This window comes from Panthera uncia, chromosome D2 (assembly GCF_023721935.1).
Source record: "Panthera uncia isolate 11264 chromosome D2, Puncia_PCG_1.0, whole genome shotgun sequence".
In the NCBI taxonomy this organism is placed as follows: domain Eukaryota; kingdom Metazoa; phylum Chordata; class Mammalia; order Carnivora; family Felidae; genus Panthera; species Panthera uncia.
Window position 1 is genome coordinate 57,486,967 of NC_064818.1, and position 19,696 is coordinate 57,506,662.

A 19,696-nucleotide genomic window follows, 5' to 3' on the forward strand; every position below is an offset into this window, starting at 1 on the left:
GGCTCTGCTCCCCATAAAACCATTTGCAGAGGAAACTGGGATCCTCAGGTTCCATCTGACTGCCCTGGGTGGATATAAAGGCCTTTATAACGTTCTCACTACTCACTGATCATGGTGGTATGGGCATGACAAACAAAATTACAACACTCCAAGAATTCATACAAGGGTGTCTAGGTTTTTACCTCCTAGCTCTTTTCCTCACTATTCCTCCCCCTTGTTTTGGCTAAGCCTAGAAGATGCTCTCTGTTTATCAGCTCTCTTGCTCATCCCCAAGAAGCTTTTCAGTCCCGTCCCTCCCCCCAACAAGGGACAACATGAATTCATTTCTGCAGAGGGGCCTGTCTTCTTGGGGAGTAGTTAGTAGTTAGGACCAGGGCAAGCTTGTTACCAGGGACCTGGCCTAAGAATCAGTCTCCAAGGGTTAGGACTGGATAATCACATGGCCTCTAACACTAACCATCCTGAAGGGTTGTATGTTCCCCTTCTGGTTTTAGGATAATGAAAAATGGGGTTAGACTTAAAATATACACATATTTTTGAAGATCTCAAGTGTAACTTTGGGCAAGTTTATTAACCTCAGTTTTCTAATCTAAACATTTACACGGATGTAAAGTGGCTGTCCTAATGCCAGGTTCACAGCAGAATCTAAGGTGCTAGCTCTCTCTAGTTCAATGGTTGCAGAAATAGGACATGGATGGGAGGGGCACCTGCGTGGCTCAGCCAATTAAGCATTCACTTTGGCTCAGGTCATGATCTCAGTTTGTGGGTTTGAGCCCCACATTGGGCTCTGTGTTGACAGCTTAGAGCCTGAAGCCTGCCTCGGATTCTGTGTCTCCCTCTCTCTCTGCCCCTCCCCCGCTCTCTCACAAACACACACACACACACACACACACACACACACGGTCTCTCTCTCAAAAATGAATAAATGTTAAAAAAAAAAAAAAAGAAAGAAAGAACTGGGACATCAGAGATTCCTCTGAAGCCAGTCTTGAAACCCCACACCTGGATTTGAGATCACTATTATCAGTCTGGATTACAGAGAAATAAAAGCCTATAAAATCCTTGAAGAATCAGATTTCAAGGATGTCAACTGGGCGATAATTAGGAGACTTAACAAAGTCACTGCCCCTCCTCCTATGCAACGAAGACAAGCAGCTCTTCTTTATCCCAAGCAAAAGCTTTGGCGTCAACTTCCCTTTTGGTGGGCTCCATCTGCCGGCGTGGGCTTGGAATCCCCTGAACCAGAGAGGAAGAACCACCTCCACTGGGGCAAGAGTCCAAAGCCTGGGATTGGAGTTGTTGGGGTAACTCTTCATGGCACTTGCACCTGGGCTGGGGCGGCATCCTGGACTTCTCGCGGGCGCAGCCCGCCCAACGTTGTCGGTTTGTTGGTGAAGGGATGCCACTGGCCCTGGATGCTAGGGCTGTCCGTGTGGAAGGGCTTACGGATGCGGATCACTTCCAAGCCCGACTGGTCCGCCAGTTTCTGCACCAGCGTCGCAATCTCCGCCACTGACTTGCAGTGGATGCTCTCCTCGCGCACAGCCCCGTTAACTGGCCGAAGGGAGGGGGTGGGGGGAGAGGAAGCGGATGGATCAGGGTAAGACGAGAGGAAGGCGAGCCGGCGGAGCACCCCCCAGATGCCGCCCTCCAGCCCTCGTCCGGCCCCACTCACGGTACTCGGCCACTACTCTGGGCACACAGCACGGCCGCGAGTTCACGTATATTACGACCCCCGGGTTCCGTCGGGCGAAGTCTGCCACCTCCCTTTCCACGAACTCCCTGAGGAAGCCCAGAAGAGTAAGCACGGCGACCCCCGACCCTGGGCGACTCTGCCCCGAGAGCGCCCCGCGCCCTGCGCCCGGCTCACCTGGCGCCGCGGGACGAGGGCGCATCGCGACTGAGGCTAAAGCTGAGACGCTGCAGCTGCTGCACGTAGCGACCCAAACCGTTGTGGAGGACACTGGCCAGAAAGCGGCTCGGGGTCCCGCGCGCCGTCATGGCTACAGCGCCCAGGCAGCCTAGCCCAACCCAACCTCGCGGGACGGGGGCGGGACGAACGCCGGGACTTCCGGTTCCGGGAACACACGCGGCCGGGGAGTTTTGCTTCCGCGGTCATGGCCCGGGGTGTGGGACAGTGACCCACGTTGCGGTCGAGAGGGGCGAGAGGAAGGTGGTGATGCGCGGCCACGGTCGCAAGCGGCACAGGTCTTGGCAGTAGAGTCGAGGGAGGACCCGGGCGCGGGGGCGAGGTGAGCGCGGGGTCTGGCGGGAGCCGCCGGGTGGCGCTCTACTTGTGGTGAGTCCTCTTTGAAGGAAGGAGCGGCGAGGAGAGCCTCGAGTTGGGGGCTAGCGCCTTGAGGCCAGGAAGGGCTCAGGCGGCGGTAGAGATGAGGACGACCAGGAGATCCCCTGGAGGGGCGGAAGTGGTAAAGAGATGATCTAGGCAAGGCACAGCGGTGAGGGGCAGTGTGGAGGGTCGTAGAGGTGAGGTGGCTGCACAGGGCCATGGAGACAGAGAGCCAGATAGAAGCCCACGGACGTGAAAGGGTCCTGTAGATGGCCATAGATGTGAAGTAGCAATGCGCAGGGGCTGAAGAGGATTCAGAGAGATGTTTATGAGGGAGAAGTTGGAAGAAAGAAACCACCTCCAGTGGGCTCTGTAGAGTGCTGCGCCGAGGATCCCTGGGGTCTGACCTAGCGAAGCCCCCCCCCCCCCCCCCAACAAGGCACGGAAGGCATTCCAAGTAGTGACTTCCTCGGTTTGACTAGGAATGTGGATACTCCTTCGAGGTGGGTACCCCCTCCGTATCCTGCTGCCGCTGCGTGGGGAGTGGATGGGTCGCAGGGGCCTGCCCAGAAGCCTGGCCCCAGGCCCTCCCCGAAGACGGTACAGGAAGGAGGCTCTCCCAGCCTTGGAGGTGCCAGTGTTGCCTGTAACTGCAACTGAAATCCGCCAATATTTGCGGGCACGTGGGATCCCCTTCCAAGATGGCCACAGCTGCCTGCGGGCACCCAGCCCCTTTGTAAAGGCCTTGCCGCTCAAGGACCAGAATGGTGCTACTGCTTCCTTCAGCCTCTTCATTGACAAGACCACAGGCCGCTTTCTCTGCATGACCAGTCTAGCAGAGGGGAGCTGGGAAGACTTCCAGGCCAGTGTGGAGGGACGAGGAGATGGGGCCAGAGAGGGAGTCCTGCTCAGTGAGGCCCCAGAAGTGGAGGACAGTGAGGAGGTCCGGAGGATCTGGGACCGAGCTGTACCTCTCTGGGAGCTGCCTGAGCCGGAGGAGGCCCAGCTGGCTCGTGTGATGTTTGGCCTTACCAGAGTGACAGATGACACGCTCAGGCGTTTCAATGTGCGGTATTTGCGGCCGGCTCGCAGCCTTGTCTTCCCTTGGCTCTCCCCTGGAGGTCTGGGATTACGAGGCTTGAAGCTACTAGGCGCTGAAGGCCAGGGAGATGGAGTGCACTACAAGGAAACCACCATTCCCCGGCCTGGGGTCTACCGTAATCTGTTTGGATTACCACTGATCAGTCGTCGAGATGTTGAGGTGGTACTGACGAGTCGTGAGCTGGACAGCCTGGCCTTGAACCAATCCACAGGGCTGCCCACCCTTGCCCTACCCCGAGGAACAGCCTGCTTACCCCCTGCCTTGCTCCCTTACCTCGAACAGTTTCGACGTATTGTGCTCTGGCTAGGAGATGACCTTCGGTCCTGGGAAGCTGCCAAGTTGTTTGCCCGAAAACTGAATCCCAAGCGATGCTCCTTGGTGCGGCCTGGAGACCGGCAGCCCCGGCCCCTGGAGGCCCTGAACCGAGGCTTAAGTCTTTCTCGTATTCTGCGTACCGCCCTGCCCGCCTGGCACAAGTCGATCGTGTCTTTCCGGCAGCTTCGGGAGGAGGTGCTAGGAGAATTGTCAAATGTGGAGCAGGCAGCTGGCATCCGCTGGAACCGCTTCCCAGACCTCAATCGTCTTTTGAAGGGACATCGGAAGGGCGAGCTGACAGTCTTCACAGGTGAGCCTTGGGAAATCACTTCTTGGGGTAAGAGGCAGAGGATCAGGTGGTGAAACGCATGTGGGTTTGGGCCATGGCAAATGTTAAAGAAGAGGCTTCTCCCAACTTTGAAACCCTTGCTCCGGGTCTTAATTTTAAGGGTAGAACTTTCCTCCCTTACCCAGGTCTGTATTCAACCCCCTGCAGGGCCAACAGGCAGTGGGAAGACCACATTCATCAGTGAGTATGCCCTGGATTTGTGTACCCAGGGGGTAAACACGCTATGGGGTAGCTTTGAGATCAGCAACGTGAGACTCGCCCGGGTCATGCTGACACAGTTCGCTGTGGGGCGGCTAGAAGAGCAACTGGACAAATACGATGAGTGGGCCGACCGCTTTGAGGACCTGCCTCTCTATTTCATGACTTTCCATGGGCAGCAGAGCATCAGGTGAGATTCCAGGGCCGAGGGTTTTCAGAGAATGGGACTGCAGGAGAACAGATCCCCAACAGAATTTTCAGGAATGCTGGCTTCTCTGCTGGGATGGTCTAGAGACTGCTTGTAACTGACTCTTGAATTCCTTGCTTCTTCCTCTTCCCAGGACTGTGATAGACACAATGCAACATGCAGTATACGTGTATGACATTTGTCATGTGGTCATCGACAATCTGCAGTTCATGATGGGGCACGAGCCGCTGTCCACAGACAGGTGACACCCTCTTGTGTAACTGGAACACACTTGAACACGCGTGTCTTCGTAGGCAGCCGGCCCTTAGGCACACGCTGTGTTCTTGATGTCTGACCTGTGTGCCGGTACACACCACCCTGTGTGTATTTCTGCCTTCACAGACGTGTGGGTTGTGGCAGTGGGACGTATGGAGAGGAGCCTAAGTGTGAGTTCTTGGGTAGAGTGAAGTAGTGTGGGTCTGTGGCCTGGGGAGATGCGAATGAATCAAGAGTGTGTGTACGCTCTTGTGCTTCTGTCTGTGTCCGATAACCTCTTCACTTTGTTGGGGTGGGGGCAGGATTGCAGCTCAAGACTACATCGTCGGGGCCTTTCGAAAGTTTGCAACAGACAATAGCTGCCACGTGACACTGGTCATTCACCCCCGGAAGGAGGATGACGATAAGGAACTGCAGACAGCGTCCATTTTTGGCTCAGCCAAAGTGAGTGGCTTTTAGAGGAGCCCAAGCTTAGGAGGGTAGAGGGGGCAGGTGTGACCAGGGATGGCCCTCACTCAGCCTTAAATCATCTTGACTGTCCACTTAGAAGAGGCAGGAGACAGCTGTCACTGCCTTCGGGCCATGACATGAGGAATACGTGTGCTGGGAATATAAAGGCTGATGATAGTTGGTCCTTTGCCCTCCTTGTCCTCTAAGAGCTCACATCATCCAGTGGGGAAAATAGCAAGACCGTGATTATAACTCAGTATAAGAGCTACAGTAGGCAACACAGGCATTGGGGGAGCCGCGAAACATCTGAGTCAGCCTGGGACATCTGGGGAGACTTCTTCACCTATTTGGGGAGAGGAGGTGTCAACAAAGGTTAGGTTGAGTTTTGGCAGACAGTAAGTGCTAAATAATCGAATAAATGGGAGGGCCTCCTGGGCAGCGGGACCAGCCCAGTCCTGGAGCTTCCAGGGGTACACTGAGTGCCTGTTACATGGCAGGCCGGCTGGGCACAGGGCATACAGGGTGGGGAGCACAAACTGTGCCACAATGGAACAGACATGGAGCTAGGGAAGAGAGTAACACAGAAGCGGGAAGATGATGGTTCGTTCTTTGTTTATGGGGATCAAGAATGGTCTCTGATAAAGTGTGACGTTCTTTTTTTTTAATTTTTTTTTTTTAACGTTTTATTTATTTTTGAGACAGGGAGAGACAGAGCATGAACAGGGGAGGGTCAGAGAGAGGGAGACACAGAATCTGAAACAGGCTCCAGGCTCTGAGCGGTCAGCACAGAGCCCGGCGCGGGGCTCGAACTCACGGGCTGCGAGATCATGACCTGAGCCGAAGTCGGACGCTTAACCGACTGAGCCACCCAGGTGCCCTAAAGTGTGACATTCTGATAGAGACCTGAGTGATAAGAAGCAGGGGTTGAGTGGGGTGGTGGGCTGTGGAAAAGTTACAATCAGAGGGAATGGCGTGTACAGAATCTAGGGCAGCAGTGAGTAGTCAAGGAACTAAAGGATTCAGGTGGCCCCAGGTTGTGGTCAGTAGTCCATGGCTTTGCCATTCTTCCCTGGACCCTCAACCTTCCTTTTTACTTCTCATATGTCTTCTCACTGCTCCTTCCTCCTTTTGCCCCCATCCCCCAGGCAAGCCAGGAAGCGGACAACGTTCTGATCCTACAGGACAGGAAATTGGTAACTGGTCCAGGGAAACGGTATCTGCAGGTGTCCAAGAACCGCTTTGATGGAGACGTAGGTGTCTTCCCACTTGAATTCAACAAGAGCTCTCTTACCTTCTCCATACCACCAAAGAGCAAGGCTCGGCTCAAGAAGGTCAAGGATGACAATGGGCTAGCGACCAAAAAGCCCTCTTCTGGCAAAAAGGGGGCTGTGCCCCAGAACTCTGAGACTTGCTTGGATCAGGCCCACCAACCCTGCCAGCCAGACCCCTCCAGGCCCTCCAGGTGAAGGCCGTTCAGAGCCGGACACTGAAATGAGCCTGGCCGGACAGGCAGGGGCATAGACTTTTTTAGCCCTCTGCCAAGACTACCTCTGTCCTGTGGGCCTAAGCTAGGGGTCCTCCACGGAGGGCCTAACCTAGGGCAGAGTTCCATAGTGAGAGACTTGAGAACTTCCTGTGTGCCAGGCTTCGTTCTAGGTCCTGGGAATACAGCGCTGACAAGACAGATGAGCTCCCTGCCTCCCTAGAACCTGCAGTCTGATAAGCAAGACAAGAGAAATAATGAACAAACACAAACCGTATTTTTAGACAGTGAGATACACCATGAAGAAAAGAAAACAGGGCAATATGTACAGCCTAGTGTAGATTAGGGTCGGAACAGATATCTCTAAGCAGAGGACATCGGAGATGGGGCTTAAAGGACTAGGATTGAGCCGTGTGAACATCTGGAGAAAGGGATCCAAGCAGAGCGGAAATGAGATACAGAGGCCCTGAGGTGGGAATGAGCAAATTGAGTTCAAAGCAGTGGGTTCAGGCCCCCTGAACATAGAAGGGAATAGAGGACTTCTTGCCAAACAAACCTAGGCTTGTGGAGCCAAAGGGTGACATGGTGGGTACCAGACTCCTCTCTGGCCCATTCTGGACCCTGCCATGAGGTGGGATTGGATCCTAGGTGCTTGACCCTGTAGTATCAGGGCCCCAAAGGTGGAAGCTGGCCAGAGAGCCATGGAAGGAAGCAGAGCCCAGAGTGCCTGCCACATGGACACAGATTCCATATTCTGTCACCTCAGACCACTGGGGTGGACAGTCATGACTTTTTGTAGAGCCTTTTCTAGTTTTACTGAAAACAGTTTTTCCATTGCCTTGGTTTCTGTGTTTTTTCTTATTTGTCCACCAGGTGTCTCCCCAGTCTAGAACTGGATTTTCCTCTTGCTTTCAATAGGGAGTCTTAGCTGTGCACTCCCAAGGAAACGGGCATTAAAGGGCCTTCACCCACACAACCCCTTATACCTCTTCTTGGCTTAGGGATGACAGAATGGTGTCTCTTTATCCTTATCTTCCCTGAAGATCCCCATGTGATCCCTGGCACAGGTGTGGGTCACTGGGCCACATGTCTAGGCCCTGCCTGACCAGCTGTCCCTCAGTGATACGAGCCACTCACTGACCTGAGTGCGGGTTCCGCATGCTGCCTTCTTATCGGACTCCCCATCCATTTTCCTCATCCTTGTACACTCAGTGTTTGTCTTATGTCAGTATGTGTCAGAACTCCTAGGATTCTTTAAAAATGAAGAACCTAGGGCCTACTCCCCTCCCCCCCAACACACACACACAGATGTTTCTGATTCTAGAGGTTTGAGAAAAGTTACAGGATTTCTCATCTTTAACAAGTACTGAAGGGGATTGTCATGTAAGAGACTTGTGAAAAATAGTTCTAAATGATGGCACTTTTCCATCTCACTTCCTCTGATACCCTTAAGCCCTATTTTCCCTTTAGATTTGCATGCAAGAGTGGTCAGAATGCCAGGTGTCCTGAGGGAGCTGGGAAGAAGCCTTTTGTAAGGGTAGGCGGAGGTTTCCTGCTCGCTCCAGGCAGGGCTGCCTTATCAGGTTCCCCCAGTCCACCTAAGCGGGCTTCTGGGGCCCTCTGGAAGGCTCTGGGCTCTCTGGTCTGTTGGGTGTGAGAACTATGGCTACAGCTGACTCCTGAAATAGACCCTGGAACAAAGCTGTTCTCTGGGGAAGAACCTGTGGGGGAGGGAGGGGGTAGTTCCTCCAGGGCCTCCCTTCTTGGGGGTCTCCCAGACTGGCTGGAGCCAGGCCTCCTAATCCCGCAGTAATCATTCCCAGCCGCTGGCTGGTCTAGGCCTCATCCAGGGTCTATAACAACGTCAGCCATGCCTTCCAGATGCACACCACCAGGTCAGTCCTACCTCTAAGGATGTGGGTTCTACATCCCACATTCTGATCTACTGGGAACTCCTGGTGAGTTCTCAGGAAATCCCAGAGGTCCCTGTGAATTGGGGATAGAGGGACAGACACACACTTGCCTGTTTGTCTTGGCCCACCCTCCTAGCAGACTCCCTGCCCGGCACAAACGAGAATAATGATGGGGGGCAGGGGAAGCTAATGCTCCCCCAGCCCTCCCCCTACACAAACACATTCCATTGCACCCCTGTCTTAAACTCCTCACATCAAGATTAGCCCAAAGTATGTTCAAGAGTCCCAGGAGCCTAGAAAGCAGTGGGGGAATCCCTGGGAGCCACTGTCCCTGTACCCAACCAGAGCAGATTAAGTCAAATTACCCTGGTTCTGCCTATGTCCAATTGGATATTAAGAATCTCCTTGAGCATTCAGGAAGGACCTGGCCAAGCAGGGTCCAGCTGGATCCGCAGCTCTCAGATTCCGGGTCACATTTGTCTGTGAGGGGGGCAGCTTCAGTCCTCCAGCAGCTTCGTTACTGCAGATGGGTTTGAGAAGGGACTAAATTCACTGCACTCCCGCTGCCCAAGTATTCAGGCTGCGAGTGTGGCCGCCTCGGGTGCCATGGAGGGAGGGAGCCCTAGGTGCCTCCCTGCAATACAAGGCAACTTCCTGTTTGTGCCTGTGGGTGGAACTTTATGAGTCTAAGGGAAGCCTGGCCCCTGCTCTGTGGGGGGCCAGAACTGGCAAGCACACTCACCTGGGCAGACACCTACTCCGGGGGAGGGGGAAGGTAGTTGTGCGAGGGCAGCTCTGACCCGAGGGTGGGGCGGGGTCTGTTTTGGTGAAACCTGAGCCTCCTTTGTCTGCTTCCTAGGGGTTTTCCCGGTGCCTAGGGAAGGAGCTGAGAGTGGACTCGGTTTGGCTCCCCACAGGGCCGGGCAGGTGGCAGTAAAGCCCTATCGCCAACTTGGTTAGGGCACCCAGGTAGTTTAGCTCTCGGTCACGTGCTGCTCGCCCCTTTCCCAGGTCGAAAGCCAAATCCAGAAGGCTGTGAAGTCGGAGGCCAGCGGAGCAGCCTCAGGCCACCGTTGAGCTACTGCTGGGCTGCATACCGGGTCGGCTGTTGAGGGGGTGCTGGGCAGACCACTCCCCTCCTGGGCCGGGGGCGCGGCCTCAGCCGCCCCGCCCCGCCCCGCTCCACCAGGCCCGGCCAGGCGGGCGCCCGGAGTCCGGAGCCCGGAGCTGGCTGGGAGCCGGCGGATCTGCGGCGAGGAGGTGCCCGCGCTGGAGCAAGAGCTGGGCGGGAGCTGGAGCGGCGGCGCAGGTGGCGCTGGGTGAGTGGTGGGGACACGGAGGTATCGGAACTCCAGCCTTCCACACATCCCGGCTCCGGAGCGAACTTTCCCGATCTGGGGAAGCCGGGGACTGGAGTGAGAAAGGGGTCCCCACTCTGGGGGACGGGGGCGGGGCGCAGGCGAGGAGTCTGAGCAGGGAACCGACACAAACTCACACCAGCGGGCACACACACGCGCGCACACAGACCCACGCACTTGGGACACACGAACACACGTGCATTCAGGAAAGGACGCGCCCCATAGATTACCCCTGCAGTCCCTGGAGCAGCGCCACTGGCCCGCACGGACCCCCAGCGGACAGAGCGCTCTGCTGTCGCGCACTTGACGGGGGTTGGAGATAAAGGGCTGCCCTGTGACCGCCGACGGGGGCGGGACGGGTGGGACACCTCCCGAGGTTCCTGCTTCCTGGCCGCCCACAGGTGAAGACTAAGACGTAAACAGGCGCCGAGCACGTGATCGCTTCGCAGACAAGTGGGCTGTGCTCCCCCACCCGCGCATCAGGGCGAGGACCTCCCTCCCCAGTCCTGGGCGAGTCTGCAAGGTCTCCAGCCGAGCAGTATTCCATTCTCCTTCCAGAAAAGTGTTAAACCTTCCCACAGAAGTGGGAACAGAACGCCCCCTGGAGTCCGGGTAGCGCAGGACTGGAGACTTGCACTGGGTGGGGTGACCTGGGCTCCTCTCCTTCCTTCACCCGAACATGTTCGTGGTGCCCTCATCCCTGAAGGTATCGAAGAAGGGAGTTATTTTTGATGGCAGTGTACAGCAGCCCCTGCCCCATACCTCCAGTCCGGGGAGCAGCTGCCTGAGCCCCAGTGGGTCCCCTTCCTACCACTCCCCTCCTTGCACAACTGGGAGCTCTTCCCCCCAATGTAGGAGCAGAAAGCCCACTCCTGCGAGGGTGGGAGCCCTTTCCCGGAGAATGCATGAGGGTAAATGTCCCTAAATACAAGAGTGGGCCTATCTCCCTCCCCTAGAAGGGAGGATGAGCCCCCTCCCCCAGGGAATGAGGGAGTGGGCAGCGGCCTTCTGCCTCCCTCACCGCCCCACCCTCCACCCCTACACACATGCTGAGCCCAGCTGCTGCCTGAGCTTCTGGGCTGGCTGCCAGAAAGGGGAGGAGGCTCCTGGTGCCCCAAGAGGCTGGGATCAGGGCAAGGCCAGGGGAGAGGGTCTCTATTGGGGAGGGGGGGCTCAGTCTGTTCTTGTAAGGCTCAGGGTCTGGGATGAGCCTGAGGGTAGTTGGGTTATGTCTCCCTTTCCAGGGAAAAAGAAAGAAAAACAACCCTTTCCATAGAGCTAAAAATAGAGCTGAGAGCTGGCCAGGGCTGTGGCCTGGAAGGGGGGGATGCTCCTTCCTGGGGCAGAGGAGCTCTGGCAGGCCTTGGCCTTGGGGGTGGGGTTGCAAGTAGGGGGTGGGAAGCTGTTCTTGTCCAGGGGTGTGGGCATCAGCTGACCTGACTGGGGCACAGAGACCCTTCGGGGAAAGTCTGTGTGGTAGAATGTTTGTGAAACTCACTGTTTATGAAAGTTGTCTGACTGTGAATGAGACCACCAATGTGTGAAAGATGCTTAGGAGAGGAAGCCTATTTAAGATCGTGAGTCGGTAGTAAGGACTTTGAGTTGTGAAAGACTGTGCACAACAAGGTTTGTGACAGGGAGTATGTCTGTGTGTGCGGTGGCCTGAAAGATTATGGAAAGGAGCGTGGAACCACGTGATGGATGAGACTGTGTGATTGTGGCTGCGTGGGACTGCATGTGGGAAAGGTCGTGTGGGTGTTATGAAGACTGTGGTGTTTGCCAGAAGGTGAGAATATCTGCGACCCTGAGAAGGCAGAGGAATGTTGTCAGCTGTGAGGCTGGTGTAGGTTTGGACCGGCTCACCCCAGTGATTGTTGGGGGACCAGGGGCTGCGCCTCTCTCCCAGCAATGACCTCCTTCTTAAATGATTCTGAGGGAAGGTTGGGGAGCAGAGAGCCGCGCCTGAGACAGGCCTGGGCTCGCGCAGGAGAGGGTACAGGGCCGGGGAGTCGTGTAGAGGCCCCCAAGGTGGAGGGCGGGGGGTGACTGAGTGTATTCACCGAATGCGCCGCCAGGTGGCGCCGCCTCCGCAAGTCCAAATATTCCTCCACCAACCGCTGGGGGTGGGGGGCAGGCCCGGCGCGAGCCTCGGCCCCCGACTCATCCTGGGGCGCAGGGTCCCGGTAGCAGGGGTTGGGGCGGGGGAGGGGCAGCCGACCCTCGGCGTCTCGCTCTGGACTCCGAAGCCGGAGAGTGTGTCTTGCGGGGGAGGCTTCGACCGAAGAAGCGGAGGGGGAAGGGCGGCCGCCTTGGCGCCCGGCCCTTTGTGCTCGAACAATGACCAGCTGCCGCTGGCCCCGGGGCCCGGGTAGGGGTAGAGGGTGACCCGCGGCCGCGGCCGAGTCCTGAGCCGACCGGCTCTCGGAGTGGGGGCGCGGGGGGACGGGGATCCTGGGTCCCCCGGCGCAGCCCCCGCGTGCGCCTGGTCGGCCTCGCGTGACGCGGGGTGCCTGCGCGTGTCCGCGCCCGGGGCGGGGACGCCCCTCCGACCCCTCCCCCGCGCTGCGCCGCCCACTCGGGCCGGACGGGGGCCGGCCGGGCTAGGGGCGCCGCGGAGGCGGGGCCGGGCCGGGCCGGGCGGCTCCGAGTGGCGGAGCGCGGGCTGGAGCCGGGCGGCGCGCCTGTGGAGCGCTGGGGGCGGCCCGGGGCTGAGCATGGAGCGGCGCGGCGGAGGTGAGGGGGAGGGGGGGCCGGGCTGGGAGGCGACCCGGGGGCGCCCCCAACTTGTGCGCGGCGGTGGGCGGGTGGGGAGGAGGCGTCCCCCAGCCGCCCGCACTTAATAGAGGCGGGGAGGGGGGGGGTGTCGGGGGGCCCTGGAGGGTGGGTTGGGGGCTCCTGGCTTCCTATCGCGGAATGCGAACTCGTGATCCCAGACTCGATCCCGCTTGACTAGTCCTTGGAGTTTGGTGGGGGGAGACTTTCCCCAACTCTTCAGCCCCCAGAACAGGTCTGCGGGAGTTGGGCTTAGCCAGACCTGCCCGGGGCCCTGGCCGAAGCCAGCACCCGGCTGCCCCCGGCCCACGAAGGGGGTGTGCGTGCTCTGGGCCAGAGTGATTACTCAAGGAGTGCTGGGAGAGCCAGGGGTTCCCTTTCCCACAGACACAACGCGTTTCTCAAAATGGAGCCTCCACTTGCCCCTCCTCTCTCGGGCTCCTGCTCTTGGAGCCCGGCTGGCTGGGCCTGGCTTTCCAGAGGCCTGGCTCTGGCTCCTTGGGCGTCTGACTCTCGGGGCCCAGCTTTCATGTCTCTTCTGGGTTTAGGGGCCCCTGGCTCTGTGGGGTTCAGGTCCCTGGGCTCACTGGTTCAGCCTGTCTCCCTGTCTGCCTGACCCTGGGGTCTCTGTTGAGTCTTTGTCTCTGGTCGTTTGGGCCCCTGTCTTTCTCTGAGTCCGCCTGTCTCCTCCCCTTACTTCTCACTTTCTCAGTGCTCACTGAAGTGGGCAAATGCAGACAGAGGTGCCAGCCTCCACTGCCCCCTAAGAAGCCCCTAACCCCACAGCTTTCTCTGTGCCCTGGAGTGGTGGGGGAGAGGGCAGGAGAGGCGGTGCCCTGGCTGCCTGGCTCCGGGCTGGCACTTGCCGATGGGCTCAGCGCACCCCCACCCCCCCAACCCCCGCTTCCAGGCTCAGTCTGGATACCTTCCCGGTTCTCATGGTCTCCTGACTTGAGTGGGGAGTGGAGGGGGAGCCTCGTGCGATACAAGCAAGAAAGAAGGGGAACGGACCCGGCAAAAGAGTCAGATAATGTGTCTGTCCTTTCCCCACACTCGAATGAGTGACAGAAACCAGGCTTCTGCTCACCTAGGTGGCCCTGCTCGCCACCCAGGCTCCCACCCACTCTCACACATGCTCTGTGCACACACTGCTCTGCACCCGCTTGTGCACACTCACTTCCCTGTTCGTATGCAGTTTCCACGTAAACATGTGAATGGACATCTATCCAAAGATGTTCTCTTCTCTCAGTCACGTTCATGCAGCACAAATTTACTTACTACATATGCAGTTACCACTTTTACGTATTTCCTGAGAGTGATCCGGAGGCACGCACATACTCGTGCACATATGAACTCACACATACGAATATACGAATGTACTCATACCTCTAGTCAAACATACATACACTCAGATGCACTCGCGTTTTCACACATTTTCACATACACGCGAAGTAAGTTCATTTCCATGCGCCTGTGCGCAGCCCGACACACACCGATGAGTACAAACGCACACTCCTGTTCCGACTCGATTCTGTCCGCTTCTTGGCCCCCGCTCTGCATGATGATTTCAGCAGATGCCTGAGTCCTGGTCTTCGGCCTCAGGACTGGGGAGGGAGTTCCGGGCGGAGACTTGCTGTCCGCTTCCAGGAAGGAGCAGAGCCTGGGGAGGTGGAGCCCTCTTCCCTGGGTTCCAGGGAAATGAGATCTTAGAGCAGCTGCCAAAGGTGATGGTGGGGCTTCTACCCTCATCCCCTCCGGGTTACTCTGGGGAATGTCTAAAGCCGCATGGTTTCTTAGAGGTTGGTGGCATGCCTGTGTAGGCTCCTTTAGGCCTGATTGATTGGGTATGGTGAGGCCGGGAATTGTCATGGAAACACGCATGAGCCTGTATCCATGTCTGGAAGGCGGGAGACCCCAGAGGGCACCTGTGGGCTCCCTAAAAGCTCTGGGTTTCTTGGTTGGCCAGCTCCATCCTTGCTGCCTCTCTGTCTGGGAGAAACTGAGGCCCAGCTGGGGGAGGCTGGGCACTGCCTGGCCTTGGCTCTTTATTCCCTAAATGCCATCTGAGTGGCTGCTGACTCTGTCCCTGAGGTTGCCTGTGCCCAAACTGCTCTCTAATGAGGACACCTGTCCTAGGGGACCAGCAACATGTGCTGGGAGCTGGCAGAGAGCTCCCTCCTAAACTTGAGTCCTAGCCTCCATGAGGGGTGCAGGTTTAGGCTGGGGCCTGGGCCTCTGCTGTTAAGGGCCCTGCGTAACCACCAGACCTCACATCCCATCATCATCTTTGCTTGTAGAGTCAGTCCTTAGCCCTGTTCAGACCAGAGCTGGGCAGTGGTCTGGGTCCCAGGAAGAAGTCAGGTTGGTGCTAGTGCTTGGAGGGGGAAGTTGTGGGCAGTCAGGGGGCTGTTTGTCTTGGGACGCGGGGTCAGGAGAGGGACTCAGGGACTCAGGGAGGGACCTCAAGGTGAAGGGACTCTTACACCCCTGCCCTGCTCACAGGTTCCCCTGGAGGCCCTTGGCCAGGCCTGAGCCCCTGTCGCCATGGCCATTGTGCAGACTCTGCCAGTGCCACTGGAGCCCACTCCTGAGGCCACCACTGCCCCACAACCTCCAGCCATGGGCAGCGTGAGCAGCCTCATCTCAGGCCGGCCCTGCCCTGGGGGGCCAGCTCCTCCCCGCCACCACGGACCCTCTGGGCCCACCTTCTTCCGCCAGCAGGATGGCCTGCTACGGGGTGGCTATGAGGCACAGGAGCCACTGTGTCCAGCTGTGCCCCCTAGGAAGGCCGTCCCTGGTACCAGCTTCACCTACATCAACGAGGACTTCCGGACAGAGTCCCCCCCCAGCCCGAGCAGTGACCTTGAGGATGCCCGAGAGCAGCGGGCACGCAATGCCCATCTCCGCGGCCCCCCACCCAAGCTCATCCCTGTCTCTGGAAAGCTGGAGAAGGTGAGGACCAGCCCTTCCTTTGGGGCCTGGGTGGAATCAGGAGCCCCTGAAGAAGCCGGAATTTGAGGGTCGATTCAGAGGAGAGAATGTGGGCTCCCGATTCACCAGACCTGGGTTCTAATCCCAGCTCTGCCTCCTTCTAGCTGCATGACCTTAGGAAAATCACTTAACCTTTCTGAGCCAAAGTTTCTGCATCTGTAAAATGGAGGTAATAGGTTAGCTCTCATGTGATCGTTGTGAGCATTCAGTCAAATAATGTACGTAAGGGTTTAGCCTAGTACCTGTCACATAACGTACTCAATAAATGTCAGCTGCTCAAATTACTGTTACTGCACAACTACTACATGTCTGATGTTGAACGAGGTCTTTGACTTTGCTGAGCCTCCGTTTCCTCATCTGTAATATGGGGATACTGATGATATTTTACTTGTATGGCTGTTGTAATGATAAGAGATGAACCTTTTAAATTGCTTGATGTAGAGGACATCGGGAGGCCCTCAGCCGGTGGTAGCATTTATTATTAACATGTGGGGATCGGGACCCCAGATGGGAGGGCAGGGAGTATGATAAGGGCTTTGAAAGATTGGGCAGCTGATCCCCAGTGTCCCATGGCACCTCATTTCAGAACATGGAGAAAATCCTGATCCGCCCAACAGCCTTCAAGCCAGTGCTGCCCAAACCTCGAGGGGCACCATCCCTACCTAGCTTCCTGGGTCCTCGGGCCGCCGGACTGTCTGGGAGCCAGGGCAGCCTAACCCAGCTGTTTGGGGGCCCTGCCTCGTCCTCCTCTTCCTCCTCCTCCTCGGCTGCTGACAAACCCCTGGCACTGAGTGGCTGGGCCAGTGGCTGCCCATCGGGGACACTGTCTGACTCCGGCCGAAATTCACTGTCCAGCCTGCCCACCTACAGCACCGGGGGTGCAGAGCCAGCCAACAGCTCCCCAGGCGGGCACCTGCCCTCCCACGGCCCCGGGCGGGGGGCACTGCCGGGTCCAGCCCGAGGGGCCCCTACTGGGCCCTCCCACTCGGACAGTGGTCGGTCTTCCTCCAGCAAGAGCACAGGCTCCCTGGGAGGCCGTGTGGCTGGGGGGCTCTTGGGCAGCGGTGCCCGGGCCTCCCCTGACAGCGGCTCCTGTGGGGAGCGCTCTCCGCCCCCGCCCCCACCCCCGCCACCCCCTTCGGATGAGGCCCTGCTGCACTGTGTCCTGGAAGGAAAGCTCCGAGACCGTGAGGCAGAGCTGCAGCAGCTGCGGGACAGTCTGGACGAGAGTGAGGTGACCATGTGTCAGGTGTGGTCAGCAGTGATAATGGGGGTGGCATGGCAGGACATCCAGAGGTGCTGGGGAGTCCGAGGAGCATTTCTGTTTGTGCTGGGTGGGGGGGGGGCGGTCCCCAGCCCAGCTGTCCGGCGTAACCTGCAGAGTGGTAAGGAATCGAAGCCAGCACCACCGTCTGCTGTCTTTCAGACTTGAGCAAGATACTTAATGGTACTGAGCCTCGGTTTCCTCATCTATAAATGGAGATATTTATCATGAGGATGAAGTAAGGCAAAGGCTGTAAAGTGCTTAGAATAACGCCTGGCACCTAGAAACTCCTACGGAAGCGCTTGCTATTATGGATATTGTTTCTAGCGTCCTAAAAGTGGTTGTGATTATTGTCGCGATCATTATCCCGGTGCAGCGGAGCCTGCCGTCCCTGAGCCCAGCCACTGGGCCGCCAGAGCAGTCGGTGACCGGGGAGTTGTGGGCAGGCGGGGCTCGGGGTCCGGCGGGGGGGGGGAGCCGCCAGGACCCAGGGCCGCCTTGTCGTCCCCAGGCTTACGAGGACCGGCAGCGGCACTGGCCGCGGGAGCGCGAGGCCCTGCGGGAGGACGGTGCGGCCCAGGCACAGCGGGCACAGCGGGCCCAACAGCTGCTGCAGCTGCAGGTATTCCAGCTGCAGCAGGAGAAGCGGCAGCTGCAGGACGACTTTGCACAGCTGCTGCAGGAACGGGAGCAGCTGGAGCGGCGCTGCGCCACCTTCGAGCGGGAGCAGCGGGAGCTCGGGCCGAGGCTCGAGGAGACCAAGTGGGAGGTGGGCCAGACCAGGAGGGGCAGGGAGCGGGGCCTGCTGGGAAAAGGAGTCCAGCCATACCCACCCCCTCTGGCCTGCTACTGCTAGAGGACCCCCCCACCCTCCCCTCTGTGAGATGAAGCTCCCCCTCTGGCCTTCCTTTCTGGGTGGGGGTCTCCCTGTGCCACCCTTGTGGGGCTCCTCAGCAGTCGGGTTTAGCGCTCACACAGCCAGTGGTGTTCCCACCCGCTGCCTCCTGACCAGTTAAGAATAAGAACGTAGTACTGCTGTGCCCCGGGCACCGTTCTATGTCATATAGGGGGGGGATCTTCTAATCCTCCTAACAGCCCTGCCAGCTGGGTGTTGTTAACATCCCCGTTTGAGGAAACTGAGGCCCAGAAAGGCTGGAGCCCAGAATTACAGCTAGTCCGTGGCAGGGCTGAGATTTGAACTCAGGCCATCTGGCTCTAGTGTCTATGCTGTTAACCAAGACACCGCGGTGCCTGCCTGTGGAAATGCGGGCACTGCCCTCAACCGCACCCACTCCTGCACGGCCTGCCACCAGCCTGTCCCCAGGGCTCGGTGGTGGTGCTTCACGATGGTTTAAAGACACCTGCTCTGAAGGAGAAAGATCTGGATCCGTTATTCCCCTTCAGCCACTTACCAGCTGTGTGACTCTGGACATATCACTAAGCTTGCCTCAGTGTCCCCATCTGTGTTACGGGTGTCACGATCAGAGAGCCTCTCCCCACATACCCTGCGTGATCTCAGGGCCCGACCCCCCGGGAGAACTCTTCTCACCATCCTTCTCCATTCCTCCCCCCCCCAACAGGTGTGCCAGAAGTCAGGCGAGATCTCCCTGCTGAAGCAGCAACTGAAGGAGTCTCAGGCGGAGCTGGTGCAGAAGGGCAGCGAGCTGGTGGCGCTGCGGGTGGCGCTGCGAGAAGCCCGAGCCGCACTACGGGTCAGTGAGGGCCGGGCGCGGGGCCTGCAGGAGGCGGCCCGGGCTCGGGAGCTGGAGCTGGAGGCCTGTTCCCAGGAGCTGCAGCGGCACCGCCAGGAGGCCGAGCGGCTGCGAGAGAAAGCCGGCCAGTTGGACACCGAGGCCGCCGGACTCCGGGAACCCCCCGCGCCACCTGCCACCGCCGACCCCTTCCTCCTGGCGGAGAGCGATGAGGCCAAGGTGCAGCGGGCAGCGGCCGGGGTCGGGGGCAGCCTGCGGGCCCAGGTGGAGAGGCTGCGGGCAGAGCTGCAGCGGGAGCGGCGGCGGGGCGAGGAGCAGCGGGACAGCTTCGAGGGCGAGCGGCTGGCCTGGCAGGCGGAGAAGGAGCAGGTGATCCGCTACCAGAAGCAGCTGCAGCACAACTACATCCAGATGTACCGGCGCAACCGGCAGCTGGAGCAGGAGCTGCAGCAGCTCAGCCTGGAGCTGGAGGCTCGGGAGCTCGCCGACCTGGGCCTGGCCGAGCCGGCTCCCTGCATCTGCCTGGAGGAGATCACCGCCACCGAAATCTAGGGCCCTCGGCGTCCCGGATCTGCGGGGAGCCTTGCCGAACGGGGGGGGGGGGGGGGGGGGGGGGCCCGCAGGCCCGCTGAGGGCCCCAGAGCCGCCCGTCCCCCGCCCCCCGGGGGTCCAGGCCTCTGGGCCTCTGCCAAGAACTTGGGGCTGCCCTGTGACTCGGATGAGCAAGATCGGACTCCTCGAAGGTCCCCGTGTTCACTGTCACACAGAGGTTCCTGCTCACTCCACCCGTTTCACTCCTCAGCTGCCGCCATTGCCACTCTGCCGACCGCATTCATCCCAGACGCCCGGGGTGGGTGGGGGGGGGGGGGGGGGGGTGCTGGGAAGAAGAAGGGGTTCCCTCGTTTCCACACTCCCCTACCCCGAAGCCAGAGAGAGCCAGACAGTGCCAGCTGCTCCAGATGTGCCTGCCCCCACCCTGCCCGTGTCGGGCGACAGGGCTGGGACTGGGGTCTGACACCCAGGTTCCAGCTCTGCA

The 19,696-nt window shown here is 58.7% G+C and overlaps 4 protein-coding genes across 7 annotated transcripts; 2 read left to right on the forward strand and 2 right to left on the reverse strand.

The window, feature by feature from the left end:
• Positions 1 to 545: 545 nt before the first annotated feature.
• On the reverse strand, positions 546 to 2,044 carry MRPL43 (mitochondrial ribosomal protein L43). The gene is made up of 3 exons (XM_049646502.1): positions 1,871 to 2,044; positions 1,676 to 1,782; positions 546 to 1,554 (listed from the first exon to the last, which is right to left on the reverse strand). The coding sequence occupies exons 1-3, from the start codon at positions 1,999 to 2,001 to the stop codon at positions 1,313 to 1,315; spliced, it is 480 nt and encodes a 159-aa protein (XP_049502459.1). The 5' UTR covers positions 2,002 to 2,044; the 3' UTR covers positions 546 to 1,312.
• On the forward strand, positions 2,039 to 7,486 carry TWNK (twinkle mtDNA helicase). The gene is made up of 5 exons (XM_049646475.1): positions 2,039 to 4,017; positions 4,204 to 4,444; positions 4,596 to 4,703; positions 5,020 to 5,161; positions 6,313 to 7,486. Exons 1-5 carry the CDS (start codon positions 2,775 to 2,777, stop codon positions 6,631 to 6,633), a joined length of 2,055 nt encoding a protein of 684 aa, XP_049502432.1. The 5' UTR covers positions 2,039 to 2,774; the 3' UTR covers positions 6,634 to 7,486.
• Positions 7,487 to 9,740: 2,254 nt separating this feature from the next.
• On the forward strand, positions 9,741 to 19,634 carry LZTS2 (leucine zipper tumor suppressor 2). 4 transcript variants are annotated; one of them, XM_049646480.1, is made up of 6 exons: positions 12,556 to 12,654; positions 15,196 to 15,645; positions 16,271 to 16,933; positions 17,460 to 17,717; positions 18,529 to 18,660; positions 18,736 to 19,634. In XM_049646480.1, the coding sequence occupies exons 2-6, from the start codon at positions 15,238 to 15,240 to the stop codon at positions 19,210 to 19,212; spliced, it is 1,938 nt and encodes a 645-aa protein (XP_049502437.1). In that variant the 5' UTR covers positions 12,556 to 12,654; positions 15,196 to 15,237; the 3' UTR covers positions 19,213 to 19,634. The 4 variants fall into 4 exon arrangements, with proteins under 4 accessions (XP_049502435.1, XP_049502437.1, XP_049502433.1 ...); XM_049646478.1 differs by lacking the exon at positions 12,556 to 12,654 and adding an exon at positions 9,741 to 9,882 and having other exon boundaries at positions 18,529 to 19,634; XM_049646476.1 differs by having other exon boundaries at positions 12,557 to 12,654; positions 18,529 to 19,634.
• LOC125933434 (proline-rich protein HaeIII subfamily 1-like) lies at positions 9,879 to 12,637 on the reverse strand. Its single transcript, XM_049646498.1, has 2 exons — positions 11,982 to 12,637; positions 9,879 to 10,621 (listed from the first exon to the last, which is right to left on the reverse strand). The coding sequence occupies exons 1-2, from the start codon at positions 12,635 to 12,637 to the stop codon at positions 10,591 to 10,593; spliced, it is 687 nt and encodes a 228-aa protein (XP_049502455.1). The 3' UTR covers positions 9,879 to 10,590.
• Positions 19,635 to 19,696: the final 62 nt, after the last annotated feature.

Excerpts from the sequence above, each read along its gene's own strand:
- MRPL43 (XM_049646502.1), bottom strand. The coding sequence starts at position 2,001 with ATGACGGCGCGCGGGACCCCGAGCCGCTTTCTGGCCAGTGTCCTCCAC. Across the intron at positions 1,783-1,870 it reads CCCTCGTCCCGCGGCGCCAG|GGAGTTCGTGGAAAGGGAGG; the intron begins GTGAGCCGGGCG and ends GGGCTTCCTCAG. Across the intron at positions 1,555-1,675 it reads CAGAGTAGTGGCCGAGTACC|TTAACGGGGCTGTGCGCGAG; the intron begins GTGAGTGGGGCC and ends CCCTTCGGCCAG.
- TWNK (XM_049646475.1), top strand. The coding sequence starts at position 2,775 with ATGTGGATACTCCTTCGAGGTGGGTACCCCCTCCGTATCCTGCTGCCG. Across the intron at positions 4,445-4,595 it reads CATGGGCAGCAGAGCATCAG|GACTGTGATAGACACAATGC; the intron begins GTGAGATTCCAG and ends TCCTCTTCCCAG. Across the intron at positions 4,704-5,019 it reads GAGCCGCTGTCCACAGACAG|GATTGCAGCTCAAGACTACA; the intron begins GTGACACCCTCT and ends GGGTGGGGGCAG.
- LOC125933434 (XM_049646498.1), bottom strand. The coding sequence starts at position 12,637 with ATGCTCAGCCCCGGGCCGCCCCCAGCGCTCCACAGGCGCGCCGCCCGG. Across the intron at positions 10,622-11,981 it reads GCCACCTGGCGGCGCATTCG|GGATGAGGGCACCACGAACA; the intron begins GTGAATACACTC and ends CGATACCTTCAG.
- LZTS2 (XM_049646478.1), top strand. The coding sequence starts at position 15,238 with ATGGCCATTGTGCAGACTCTGCCAGTGCCACTGGAGCCCACTCCTGAG. Across the intron at positions 16,934-17,459 it reads GTGAGGTGACCATGTGTCAG|GCTTACGAGGACCGGCAGCG; the intron begins GTGTGGTCAGCA and ends TGTCGTCCCCAG. Across the intron at positions 17,718-18,528 it reads TCGAGGAGACCAAGTGGGAG|GTGTGCCAGAAGTCAGGCGA; the intron begins GTGGGCCAGACC and ends CCCCCCCAACAG.